This window comes from Stegodyphus dumicola, chromosome 12 (assembly GCF_044657685.1).
Source record: "Stegodyphus dumicola isolate Sdum_Otavi_A_Nest chromosome 12, ASM4465768v1".
In the NCBI taxonomy this organism is placed as follows: domain Eukaryota; kingdom Metazoa; phylum Arthropoda; class Arachnida; order Araneae; family Eresidae; genus Stegodyphus; species Stegodyphus dumicola.
Genome location: NC_140779.1, coordinates 73,535,396 through 73,549,319, shown reverse-complemented (window position 1 = coordinate 73,549,319; position 13,924 = coordinate 73,535,396). Strand labels below are relative to the sequence as shown.

Below are 13,924 nucleotides of genomic sequence, written 5' to 3'. Positions count from 1 at the left end.
TATTCGAGACAGTTGTAACGAGCAAGAAATTCAAAGCATAAAACCTTTTTGAGAGCTCGATGCACCTGTGTGATTTCCGTACTGCTCGTTCTAAGTACTCCTAAAAATGTCAAGTTTTTTAATGTCCCCATGGCTACCGTGTTTACAAGAAAGCGGCAGGAGAGTTACTTAGAACGGAATCGCTGCTATTAAGTATTGATTACCTAGATATCGAATCGATACTTTTGATTGCTTCGTAGAATTTTCCTCAGGTTAATAAAGCTGTTCACGGTTAGAACCGTCAACGCACGCTATAAATGGCCATATTTATGAAGCCAAACACTGTAGAAATACTGATGATTTACTGAGTTTTCAAGTCATTTATCAGATATATCTCCAAAAACGTTGTTTGTTAGCAAATTGCCCAAACATGCTAAGATGAGCATTTTTGAGCAAGCACTGAATTCTCGATTATCCATGTGCGAATTCACTGATCTACAGCTGGCAAATGTCAATGAAGTCAAACATAATTTAGACTTCCTAGTTCCTTAACTGACAAAAAAAGATTTGCGTTCCCGTGCGCGTTTGAGGAGGAAAAAAAACTGCATTCTATAATAAAATGCCATAATAAACATAAAATAAAAATTATTGAAGTAAAACACTTGTATTTTATCACATGCCTGTTTCTTGGTTATACAAGGGCAATGAAATACAATCAGCTGCTGATTTACTGAGGACAAATTAACTGGGGAGAGAGTTATCTGAAAAACGTTTGTTTATTACGGAATGGTAAAAAAATGACAAAAGCCTTTTTCCGATCATCTAGTGTAATACAAGAATTTCACGACTAACTAAGAGTCACGGTTAATCCAAAGGCAGTTAAAAAACTTAAGGTAAGAGATATACCCCAGATTATAGTTAACAGAAAAATACTATTAGCAGTTTACCTGCATTTTCAAGCAGTTATTATCTAGAATCAATTCATATGGTTACGCGAAGGAATTAATTCTCCCAGACGGTATAGGAGTTAGGGGAGCCTACTACTACGGTACCGAAGGGCCCGGGTTCGAATCTCGGAGAAGACATGGATGTTTGTAAATGTAAAGTGTTGGGGCGGCATGGCGGCACTTTAAATACGAGGCGAGCAATGTATGTGGCGAGCCGAAAGTCCTCTCGTGTGGGTTGGTGGGAATGGAGAGGGGTGGGAGACCACCGATCCTCCCCAGGGGTGCTTTTCCTCAAAATTGGGGAAGGAAAATAGAAGTCCAACCTCTCTTCGGAGTAGGCTCTGGAAAAACATTGCTCCATGTGATATGGACAAGACAACAACAACAAGGAATTTATTCTCGATATAAGCAATTTTTAACTAAAAGAACAAATAGCAAATAACTAACGCATAAACATCACTACATATAAAAGAACTAAATGGCATTACAGAACTATTTTTGCAAGAGATCTTGAACAATATCGCTGAGTTAAAACCTCCGTATTTTTTTTTCCTTTTTTGTACTTTCCCAATGACAGTTTTGTTTCATGCTGGATTGTTTGCAAGAGTTAACTTTTTCCTTCGTTCTACTAGTTAGCTACCTTTAATAAGAATCAAGTTAATCGAGAACCTGTTCAGTCAGAAATTGACTGGATAACAGGAAACTTGAATTTTCTTAAACATTATTAATTTCACTATGTTAAAACGTTTACTCTAAAACATTTCTTTTAAGCTAATGCATAGTGATAGCTGACTTTAACGCTACACCTTAATATACAAATTAACTTTTTTACCGATTTAATCAAGGCCCATTTTATAAGGTATTTCCCCCACTTTCCTATCGTCCTTCGTGGTGTAGTGGTTCTGCACACTGGACCGGTATTTCCAGAGGTCTGTGGTTCGATTCCCGGCGAAGGCGTTTGCTATTTTTTATCTTGTCTGCTTTCAAAAAAAATACCTAATGTCTCTACAATTTAATCCTCCAATCTCGATTAATCGGTAAAGTTGATTGGATCAAAAATCATCAGCATAAAACAAAAGTATATACGGAAAAAAAAAAAAAAAAGAAAGAAATGAATGCGCGGATTAATAGCAGTGGTAACAAATAATGTATTTTAGTTTATTACTTTAATGACTGAGTTGATTTCATTCACAAGAGTACGCAATTTAGTTGTACGTAATCGAGACAAACATAGCTAAGTTATTCATTAAAAAAAATAAATCTGAAAGGTTTCAGATTTTAAATTATGTCCAAAGGGGGGTGTTTTTTAACGTTTTTTGTGTTAACTTTATTTATTAAATATCATGTTCTTCGCACTTAAACCATAAAATTTAGGTCAATAGCAATGTCTCAAAATAATTTTAAAATGAGGGTACCTTTAGAATTTTCAATACACAGTTCCGCACGCTGGACATAAAAAGTTTTTTTTTTTTTTTTTTTTTTTTCAGTAGACTGTTGCCATTGCTCGCTTTGAAATCCTTGAGTTTGTTAATCAAAAATTCGTTAAAGTTTTACAAAATATGAAAACGATAATAAAACAAATTCCAAATTTCAAATTTGGGCTCCCACATGCCCATATTCGCAGTAGGATTACATCATTCAAAATTCGATGGCTCTATGTACTGTTGTTTTATCACAATGCGAGAAATATATATACACTTATGCCTATTTTTAGTCCAAAGGGATTTGAATCCCGAAGGACTATTAGTTTCGTTTTGGCATTTTGCGTCGGACTCATAAATGTCGGTTCACTTTTCAAACTGTTGCCACAAAATGTTAGAGTCCTGCATTATATTTGAAGAAATTAAATAATGAAGAATCTGCATAAATGTATGTATATTTCTCGTATTGTGATAAAACAACGGTACATAGAGTCATCGAATTTTGAATAACGTAATCCTCCAACGAATATGAGCACGTGGAAGACCAAATTGGAAATTTGAAATTTGTTTTATGATCGATTTCCTATTTTTTAAAACTTTGACGAATTTTTGATTAACAAACTCAAGGATTTCAAAGCGAGCAATGGCAACGTTGTGCAGAAAAAAACATTTTTATCTCCAGCGAGTGAGTCTCTGTATCGGAAATTCTAAAGATATGCTCGTTTTAAAACTATTTTGCGATATTGCTGTTGCACTGGATCTTATGGTTTAAGTGCGAGGAACATGATATTTAATAAAGAAAGGTAACACATAAAATGTTAAAAAACGCCCCTTTGGACGTAATTTAAAATCTGAAAGATTTCAGATTTTGTTTTTTTTTTCATTATTTAATTTCTTCAAATATAATGCAGGACTCTAACATTTGGCAGCAACAGTTTGAAAAGTGAAACGGGCATTTATACAGTGTTTCAACGCAAAATCACAAAACGAAAACAATAGTCCTTCAGCGACAAATCCCCTTTGGACTAAAAATAACTTGCTCAATCATAAAAATAAATTAACTGTACATTAAGTGTTTCATAGTTATTATTAAAATGCAAGAGTTATGTAAAGAGAAACAAACAAAAATATGCCGGGTTCTTTATGCTCTGAATAATATTAATTTTATTTGCGCAACCAAATGAACTTATTCTCTGTATTATACTACTTGAAAATACCGGAAATGATTAACAGTATTTTTATACTAATTGTAATAGGACTGATACGTCTTTTTTGTTTGCTTTTAACTGCTTTTCAGTCAACCATAGGCTATATGTGGACAGGACGTTGCGCCCGGGTTTGCCATGGTTGACTGTGCAAAACAAGTATGAATCTTTTATTAATTCTTATAATACATTAAAGGTATTATCAGAATGGTCAAAACTGTATAACGGATTTCAAGCCATCTCATAACTAAATCATTAATTGACGGAAAATAGGAGGCTTTCAATATTACCAATGAGTAGGTAAAAATGTTTTCCAGTCTTGCAGCTGATATAGAAAGAAAATTATGACAATATTCAAGAGTAGATAAAAATTTTGCACTATGGAGATCATCTGTGAGAGCACAAAGGAAAATTAAAGTCTATGATAATACAAAATCCTTCGAAAAGATCGCAGGCGAAAATATCTCGTTGTGGAAAAGAAAGCAAAGATAAGACATCGTAGTTCTAAAACATCGTCGTCGAAAATAAAGCGGTTCAAAAACCTCGCGTTTTTAAAATAAAGTAGGGCAAAATACTGCGGTAAAAAAAAAAAGCATCTGCAAATTATCGAGTGATGATAACATCGCAGAAATTTTATTTCTAGTTATGTTTTACATTTTCGAATTAACTTTTAAATATTTGCTAAAAACCAAGAAAGAGATTAAAGTGTTCGAAATCTGAAACTATATAGAAATTAAATATTCATAATTAAAATAAATAAAGCCATATAAGAAATTAAAACCACATAGTTAAAATAAATACAGCTGTATAAGAAATTAAAGCTATATAAAGCTATTAAAGCTATATTATAGCAACTAACATAACTTAAAAACTTAACGAAGATGAGTAACTGCAAGAGGTTACCTGTATGAAAGCAGTTTAATTAACTATCAAATTATAAAATTAATTGTAATTAATTCTAAACATAACAGAAGTTTCAGATTTAATGTTTAAGATTCCTTTTTGCTTCTTAAAGTTTACTTTACTTATTGAGAAAGGCGTGTTACATCGAAAAGGAAAATTAATTGGAAGTGTCATTATCGAAGTCAACGTTTGAAATACTACTGCATTCAGCTGAAAACCAAAAATTGTTTATTTACGAAATATTTATTGCAAACACTGAAATAATTATAATATCGTTGTTTATCAGTAATCCTTGTTTTTAATAACAATAATCCTTAAAGTGCACATCCGCCAGCGAATGAAAAGTATAGACACTATGGAAAACAATTCTGTCTACTCATCCACCATCAAACAAACCTCATAGTTATCATAGAATTTCGTTCTGCTCAGGAGTATACCCAGTATTCTGTGCACTATTAGTCCCAGACCTATGAAGAAACTATTAGCGAGCAAAGAAACACCTTTCTTTCGTTTCAAGTGTCTAGATCTTTGCGTGCTTTTTACACACATTTGAATTACAGTTGTACCATTTGAGGAAAGTTATAATGGGTTCCAGTTAGAGATGCACCAAATTTCCCGTATCATATTCTCCACAGCTGCAATGTTGTCTTCCATGACTACTGAAGATGAAAAAAGAGAATTGCAAAATGGCTAGACTTCCATCTTCTCAGTCTATCTTCATACACTTATCGCTATACTGAATAATGCTCATCTAACGATGACCATGTACACCTACCTTTCATACTATCGCTTAACAAGAAATCCCATTGCATTTCACTATTCTTACTTGCTTGCAAAGATACTGCCACTTTATCCAACTTATTGTTACATTCTTATGCTTAATACTATCTAATAGTTCAAGTTCTTGCATACTGGATACAACCACACAAAGAAAGTGATTAAGAAAGTAAAAAATTGCAATATAAAAATTTCAGATTACAGTCTATCATCTCGAAGAGTTTGTAAGGTTAAACTTCAATCTGCTTGAACTAACTAGTCCAATACTTAAGCCTGCAGGATGAAATTTCGTTCCGGCTTCTGTTTACAAATTCAGAAGTTAAAACGGGTACACCACTAATGTGAAATCAAACAATTAAAATTTATTGGTGCCTTTAACTTGAAGTACAAACTAAACTAGCAAACACAAATTTACTTTCGTTTTTCGCAAGAATAACAAACACATGTAAACAAATAATTATAATCACAAGTTTAATTTTATGTTAGTACTTAGTTCGGTTGTTCACGTTCTACAGCTAACTATTTGCAGTTCAACATCAAAAAAGAAATGCATTGAATAAGATTTTATCTGCTTGCGACGGCTATAATACAGAAGAATTTTTTTAATGTGTACTGCTATATGTCATAATTCAAAATACCGCTATATGTTATGCAAAAAGAAAGCAAAATGATTCTGCAACTAAATATATCTTGAATGGGTAGTCGTATACCTATGGTTCCGGTTCAGAAAATGAATCAAAGAGGATACGTCTTCAAACTGCTTCACGTGTCATATTTTTGTAAATGTACATTAATTTTTATGAAAGCTATGTAAAAATGCAACACATGTCATTATGTGGGATGCTTTTCTTAGCGGAATTTAATATTAATAAGAATTCATTCTCAAACGATGCCTGCCAGAACCTATGCCAGTCCTTGCTTTCGTAATTGATTCTTATTCTATGTAAAACTCTTCTCATTTACATAATCTAGTGAATGCAGACGAAGCAGCAGAAGTATAGAAAAAATATTTTAAAATACGCAAAAGCATGCTATTTCAAATAAACCTAAAAAAAATCTAGTCTTCAGCAAAGATAAGGTGAGGCAGATTCAGGAAGATTATTTCTCGAATACTTTCCACAAGTATCCTGAAAAGAATAAAATGGATTTCCGGCTATTACAATTAGCAACAAGTCATGGAAAGTTTCCATCTTATTTCCAGCTATTCTTAAGAATATATGTAAGATGTGGGTGCAAAACACCAGTACACAATACAGTTTAGCAGATACTAAAAATTATATATGGCAATGTCCATTACCTTCAATTATTAGAACAAAGCATTCACCAGGATTTGCAACAAAAATTCTAGCTGTATGTCTGCACTTCAACAAATTATGAAATATACTATTGAAAAAGAAGGCACGGTGATTATAAATAATTAATCATTTTACATGAGTGAATTAGCAAGTATTTAAGAGCAAGTAAACAATATAACATATCCTGTCTACATTTGTAAAGATCAAGAGAACAAAAGAAAATTATATCAATTGGTCTTTCCATCTGCAAGATGTTATATATATTTTCCTTCCTTACTCCATTATTTCGTTACTTTATATATTTAACAAAGGACCAGTGGGTGCCGTTGACGAGGTTAATCAAATTTCCAGTCGAGCGCGGTGTTTCTGCTCTCAGCCTTATGGCTGCATATGCTGAGCGGATGGCTGATCAATTGTTTCGGCAATTTCGGGACAGGATTTAAAATTGTTTTCCCGCAGTCTTTTTCATTGAACGGAGCAGGAATTCAAAATATGCATAGATAAATAGATCAAATCTTAGTATGCTGATTCTTGTTTAGTGCCTAAACAGAGTTAAGAAGTTACGACAAGTGAACTAGTTTCAGTCTCCCAGAAGGTGCATTTATAGAATGTAAAATCACATGTTTAGGACGAGCTATTCAAATAGTGCCAAATGGTGGGGAGACGGCAAATTTTTATGATATTATTACATAAAAAATAAACGAAACTTGTGCACTTATTGAAAAAGTTTTAATTTTTTAAATCATAGTTATGAATTTATTTTCGTTGAATCGCTTGTGAATGAACAAATATTTCCCGCAAGTAAAATAGTAATGCTTAATGCTTTGCTAGTACCAGAAACCTGTTACATCAAATACGAGTCTTCTAGAGGTATTAGTAACAATACTTGTACCCTATTTTTACTGATATTTGCCTTTCAGATTACGTCGAAATCGGTTCTACGGAGCTAAACTCATGTGCCATCTGCCAGAGAACATTTCGGCCTGATGCTTTGGTAAGCCAGTTTTTATAGTTCTGTAAACAGAAATTTCTATTTAATGATTCTGTACGGTGGTTCATGTGGTAATCCACAGAAGAAGGGAGCGTTCTCTATTATTTCAAACAAATATATATATTTATTTTCACATAAGAAATGCACAATTATTAATTACAAGTTTATATCTACCGCTGACTTTGAGATGCCTGTCTGTAATTAACAAGATACACTCTTCCCGTAAATTCCATTTATGGCATTAATTCGATAAGTACACACACTATAGCTATTGTACAATTACCTCGATACTATCAAAACTCGAGTTAATTCCCTGTGGTCGCCATAGGGAACTGTCTAGTTTCTTTCCTCAACATATGAAGGGGGAGGGAAGTATCGCGGACTACAGTTGATAATATAGTTTTATGATTCCGTCATTTTGAAAGTTAAATACGGGTAATATGAAATTAAGGATATGTTTTTGAAGCACACATTTTGGAACCTAATTTAAGAACTAATAACTCTTACTTTCTTTAAGAGGATGGAAGGAAAGCAGTAAAAATTTAATTAGCTGCAGAGATTTCCAATTATCACGTTATAAATAAATGACCACGCATAATTATGCTTAATGACATTTTTGTGTAATTTCATGATAAAACTAGAAATTTTCATGATAAATGTTTCAGATCATGCATAGCGACAATTATATTCGAGTCCTAAAGCAGATATTATGGTATGACTTAAGTTGTTATCACATAGAAATTATTGTGGACAAATAGTTATTTAAAACAATTTTCTACCAGTTTTAAAACTGCTAAAAGAAAGTTACTCTTTTTATCCCCTACGAGCTAAAATTTACAGATTGTATAATTTTTACCTATCATCTGTCAGAACCAGACTAGGTTTCCTGCATTTAGGAACAGTACAGAAATTTTATCCCAAAATTCTATTTGTGTCAAACATTTTTGGTGTGTGATATATGCATATAAAATTCTACACAAAATATTTTCATACTTGAGAACATACAGAACATTTAAAAAATTTTGAGGAGCTAGGTATTCACGAAGAACATTTAATGATCCCATAGTAATGCAGAATTTTAGTGGTGTCTTAGAGATTTCGTTTGCATTATCATCATATTCGGAATGATTATCATCATATCATCAAAGATGTGTACTTCCGATGTTTTGGCAGAAGGCAATATTCTTCGCAAAAAAGCCTCATTTATAAGTGTGTGTTTTTCTGTACACTTACTGTTCATCATCTTAATAGACCAAAAATTGCAATGAATTTACTTTCTTAAATGCAACTAACAGCTGTTAAAGCATTGACATATTTCCAGGATGAAGAACTTATATTTTTCCTTTCCCTCTCATTTGATTCCCAATCCCAATTTCTGGAACAACACATTTTATTTATCTTTACTGTAAAACGCAAAGCTTTTTGTGACATATAAATCTAATGGCTGAAGCTCAGTTTTACGATTTTAGGAAACGAAAGTGTCCCATTTTCAAATACTAAATATAAATGCGATTAAAAAAAGAAAGGTTTGATTTTGCATTTTTCATAGCTCTCGTAATAAAGGCTGACCTCATTCACATTTTTTTATGTTTATGATGGTGCGTGGAAAAGATTCGTAGTTTTTAATACAAGGCAGTGTTTAATATTTTTCATTGGTAACAACCATTCACTGGTATTTTACAAAAAGGAGAACGGTTAAAATTTCGTTCTTGTATTTTCCTCTATGAGGTAATTTTCCAAGTACATTCTAAATCAAATCAAAAGTTAAAATAACTTCATCTGCATCAAAAAATGTTACTTTGCGAATAGTTTTCAATCAGCATATGGAAACAAGAGGCTTTTCAACCTCTGATAATCGATAGATTGACAGTTGACATTTTTTGATACAGCAAAAGCTGATGTGCGATTGGGAGATTTATAATAGACCCATCTCATCCTATTACAATGTAATTTATTCATCCGACGGAATCCATCTCAGACTTGCTGCCTGATTCCACTTACTGGGTTCGGATCTGAATCCTGCTTAAGGCGATGTAACGCCTTAAGCAGGCGAACAAAACTATGTGAATTATGAACAAAGTCCACAGCGATGTTGAAGAACTTAATGTTGTTCATCCGAAATTCTTTCGAACGGTTAGAAGTCATGGAAAAAATTAAGAAGATTCTTAGATTAAACTACTTGAGATGCTCTTAATCATGACTGCACGTCTATTTCAACTGGTAAATTTGGAAAAGTAGCTATGTCTTCAAGATGGAACTAATTATCTGAAAAAGAGCCATTAGTTATGCCTCTACAGTAGTAGGAAGTGAAAGAAAACCATTTCGGAGTGTACCTAAGGATTAGCTGCAATATGACGTTTGAAATGTAAAAGTCTGTTCGTACGTGGCATACAAAGGCGTCTTCTAAAACAACCAACTATAAGTGAGTTGTCTCTCGAATGTGAATTTCTGGGAAGAATTATGCAAACATTCTAGCTGAACATGTAGTTAAAAACTCTGATAGCACTGTAAAAACAATCACACAGTGCTTTTACCTTCCTCTCACTTGAAACTATTCTGAACAAAACCCTTTCAGAGAAATGGACGGAATGATGGAACAACACAGGAAGATACAAATGTTATCTTGTTTCACAGACTTTAAATTCATACGGTTGCACTAACAATATTTTAATAGGTCATGCACTATTTCCTGTGTACTTAACCGTATCAATGTACTTAATATTGACTTTATGACTATAGAAATATTGGTGATATGAGTCAATGTACTACATTTGATTACCCACTTATATAAAGATGACATCTGAAACGATTAACTGATGCTTTCGAAAAAGTCTGGGTTGGAAACACTTTAGCAAAAAGATAGCACAGAAAAAGAAGGCAGTATATATAGTGATTAATTTTGTTTACGCCTTTTCTGCATTATTTAATTTAGGCAGAGCAATTTCAATTAGAGTAACGTAACTGCCTTAATCTTGTCGCATATAAATTATTCATTGTGTAAGACTTTCACTGTGTAAATCTCAGTTACTGTAGAAAGTGACGAATCTTAAGAACTAGATACCGAAGAATCGCTTAAGTTCGTGTGACAAGAAACAACAAGATGGAAGGGTAACTAACCTTTTATTATTCCAATAAGATTTAACAAAACTCCGCCTGGGAGTGTACAATCAAAGCCGACACTTGGGCTTGAACTTAAGAGACTTAAAAACTAAACTGAAACTAAGATTAACTAAAGAAATATAGCCGAAGCTATCAAGTTTCTAATGCAGTTGGCCCCTTAAACACCAGATGACTGCGAAGCTATCAAGGACCTGAGTACGGCCGAGCTTAATAACAGCTTTGAGAGAGAGAGAGTGGCCAAAAGGCAGACGCGCGTAAATCAGAAACTCTGATTCTCTCTCACTAAAACCAAAGAACTTCGCGGTTAAATACCGCTCTTCCTCATTATGTATTCAAACGTCATTCTAAAACTACGTTCTGGCCGGAAGTAGTAAGTTGAAGTTAAGAATTTGACAGAAAATGAACTTTAACTTAAAATTTAACTGTTAATAAAATTAACATAATTCTTACAGTTGTATTATATATATATTGTACCATATTCCCCAGCTTCACGCAGTAGGAGGTTTTATTACTGTATTTATCTAATACTGTATTATCTATTATTTTGCATTATATATAAATATTCTACTTCCTTTCGTGTTAACTCAAACGATGCTGTATACGTTCTAACATAGTCTAACTCAGCAGCAAGTAGTGTTACACATCATCATTTTCATTTATCTCACACTATATTCTGCATTGCTTTGAATCAGTAGCCTCTTGCATTAGTATTGAACTATATTTATCATTATCTTTGACTATACCGTATTATACTGTTAAATGTACGTTACTGTGCTATGCTATTCTTACATTATAGTATCTCACATTGTGTGCTGTGTTGCATGGTTCTTTGCGTTGATATTATTCGACGAATCTAACTTGTTTTTACTTCTTTTAATACGCTGAAAAAAGTTGAAAAACTATCATTGGTATTCAAAGAAGAAACATACAATTTAACATATAATATAACAGCCAAAGCTATATTTTATATGTTAAATTACATGACATTATATTTAACATAAGCTAACTGAAATTATTAAATATTATAATGCCCTAAATTATTATTAAACCTATTGTATTCTCGTTTGGTATAGTCTGTTGTATTGGTATAGCTTATTTCCTTTCTTACACTGTTTTTTGTTTGTAACTTGAACAACAATATTTCTGAAAGGCTCTGTTAACAATTCTGACAATTTCACAGATAATCCAAGTATTATAAAATGCAACTATTTCACTTCACTCGAACAACAAGACAGAGAACGTATACAGGGTGTAACGTAAATGTTGCGACAAATTTCTAGGGGAGGTAGGATACATCATAAGGATTAAGAATTGCATAGGAAACTATACCCGGAAATGTCAGGAGTAGGTGGTAGCAGAGATAGAAGATATGAAAAGAAGCAAGAGTTATTAATTTGAAACATTTATTGGACATGAATACAAATGGTGTATGACAGCTTGAATGTCAGAACAGATGCTCGAAGTTTCCACCATCAGACGCCAAACATGCCTGACACCGACAGACCATTTGAATGCCGCGAATTATTTGATCTTTCTGGAGCAGGTTCTTCCCGATTTCTTGACGATGTTCCACCAAATGTGAGGCGCAACATGTAATTCCAAAATAATGGGGCCCCTGCTCATTTTATACTGTATATTCGTAGTCATTCAGATCATTCCCGCATCGATGGATTGGGCTTGGTGGACCAGTTCTTTGGCCCTCACGCTCACCGCATTTAACAAGCCTTGATTTTTTTTTTCTGGGAAGCCATATGAAATGTCGCGTATGACGATCCTGTTGTGTCTGAAATGGATCGCGTGGCAAGACTCGCCTGCGCAACTGCTACAATCAAAGAGACTCCCGGTGTGTTTGAACATGTCTGGCAATGAATGGTCCGTCGGTGTTAGGCATGTTTGGCGTCTGATTGGTGCAAACTTCGTGCAACTGTTGTAACATTCATGTTCTCGTACACCATTTGTATTAATGTCCAATAAATGTTTCAAATTAATCACTCTTGTTTCTTTTTCCATGTTCTTCCTCCGCTACCACATACCGCTGACATTTCCGGGCACAAGTTCCTATGCAAGTCTTAATCCTTATGATGTGCCCTACCTCCCCTAGAAGTTTGTCGCAACATTTACGGTACACCATGTATAACTACTATAATGAGTTTCTAGTCATTTTTAGGTTACCATCTTCAACAAAATTCCACGTACTATATTAATTTATGTTTTTGAATTTTGCCAATATTACGACTGCACACTGGGATTTCCTTGTTGACATGCGCAGTAAATGTAACACTGCTTATTCAATGTGCGGCATACCTTTGCGCCTTTTGCATACAGTCCGTCACATCTGTGGTACATTCTTGAAACGATCTACTAAATGAGACTATTAAATGGTAAGTTGTAAATAATTCGCGCAGAATGCCTGATAGTAAGTAACTAGCCTTCGAATTATCAACAATAAATGAATAAATATGCAATTTAAAGAAGTGTTATAATTTATGATAGTCGTGTAATATTAAAGTCAATACTCATATATGATGTCTAATGTCTTCTTGATGTTATATATTAAAATTATAAATCATATTGTTACTTGCATATGAGTTTGTAATGGGCTAAATGCACACAGAACCGATGATAGCTTGATAAAATTTATTTTTCTGAAAAGGAACAGCTGTGGAACTTTCCACTAAGTATTCGTATAGCTCCTCTCAGTATGAAAAATCACAATCAGTAATTACCCCTCCAAACTACTAAGAACAGTAAACGTAACACAATGTAAAGCGCATGACAACGAAGCTTGCAGGGAGATCTTTCAATACTCCGAAGTCGACTTTAAACTGAAAACCTGAGAACTGATGCTCTCTCTGGCCTTATGCAGTGTTCCTCCGGCTGGCGAGAAATTTCCAGTGATTTCCATCTTTCGAAATTACAGTAAGGCGTATCCGGTTTTCATTGCATATAAAGGCCGGATACAGTTACAGTTACATATAGGGAACAATTACAATTATTCAATTATAATACTAATTACAATGATACCGGCACCGGACCAAAATGTCACTAAATGGTCGCCAAATTTGGAGTCAGAACTTTGTCGCCAAAACCATTTCCAGCTTGGCAATATCTCGCCAATTTAGCGAGATAGCCATTTACCTCAATATTAAATAGACTTGTCTCTGTAATCTTATTTTTCCGACCAAGCTTCATTCTCTTCAGACTTCTCACGTTACATTACAAACTTCGTAACGATATGATTATACTTCTTCACAGTTCTCTTTGAAGTTGGTCTGATAAATGAGAT

At 33.7% G+C, this 13,924-nt stretch overlaps 1 protein-coding gene across 1 annotated transcript in view; it reads left to right on the top strand.

Annotated features, from left to right (window-relative positions):
• The window catches only part of LOC118199845 (uncharacterized), a 49,707-nt gene that overhangs the window by 13,120 nt on the left and 22,663 nt on the right, over positions 1-13,924 (top strand). The window contains exon 2 of the mRNA XM_085806576.1: positions 7,448-7,521. Coding sequence (XP_085662702.1) covers positions 7,448-7,521 — 74 coding nt within the window. The remainder of the gene's footprint in view (positions 1-7,447; positions 7,522-13,924) is intronic.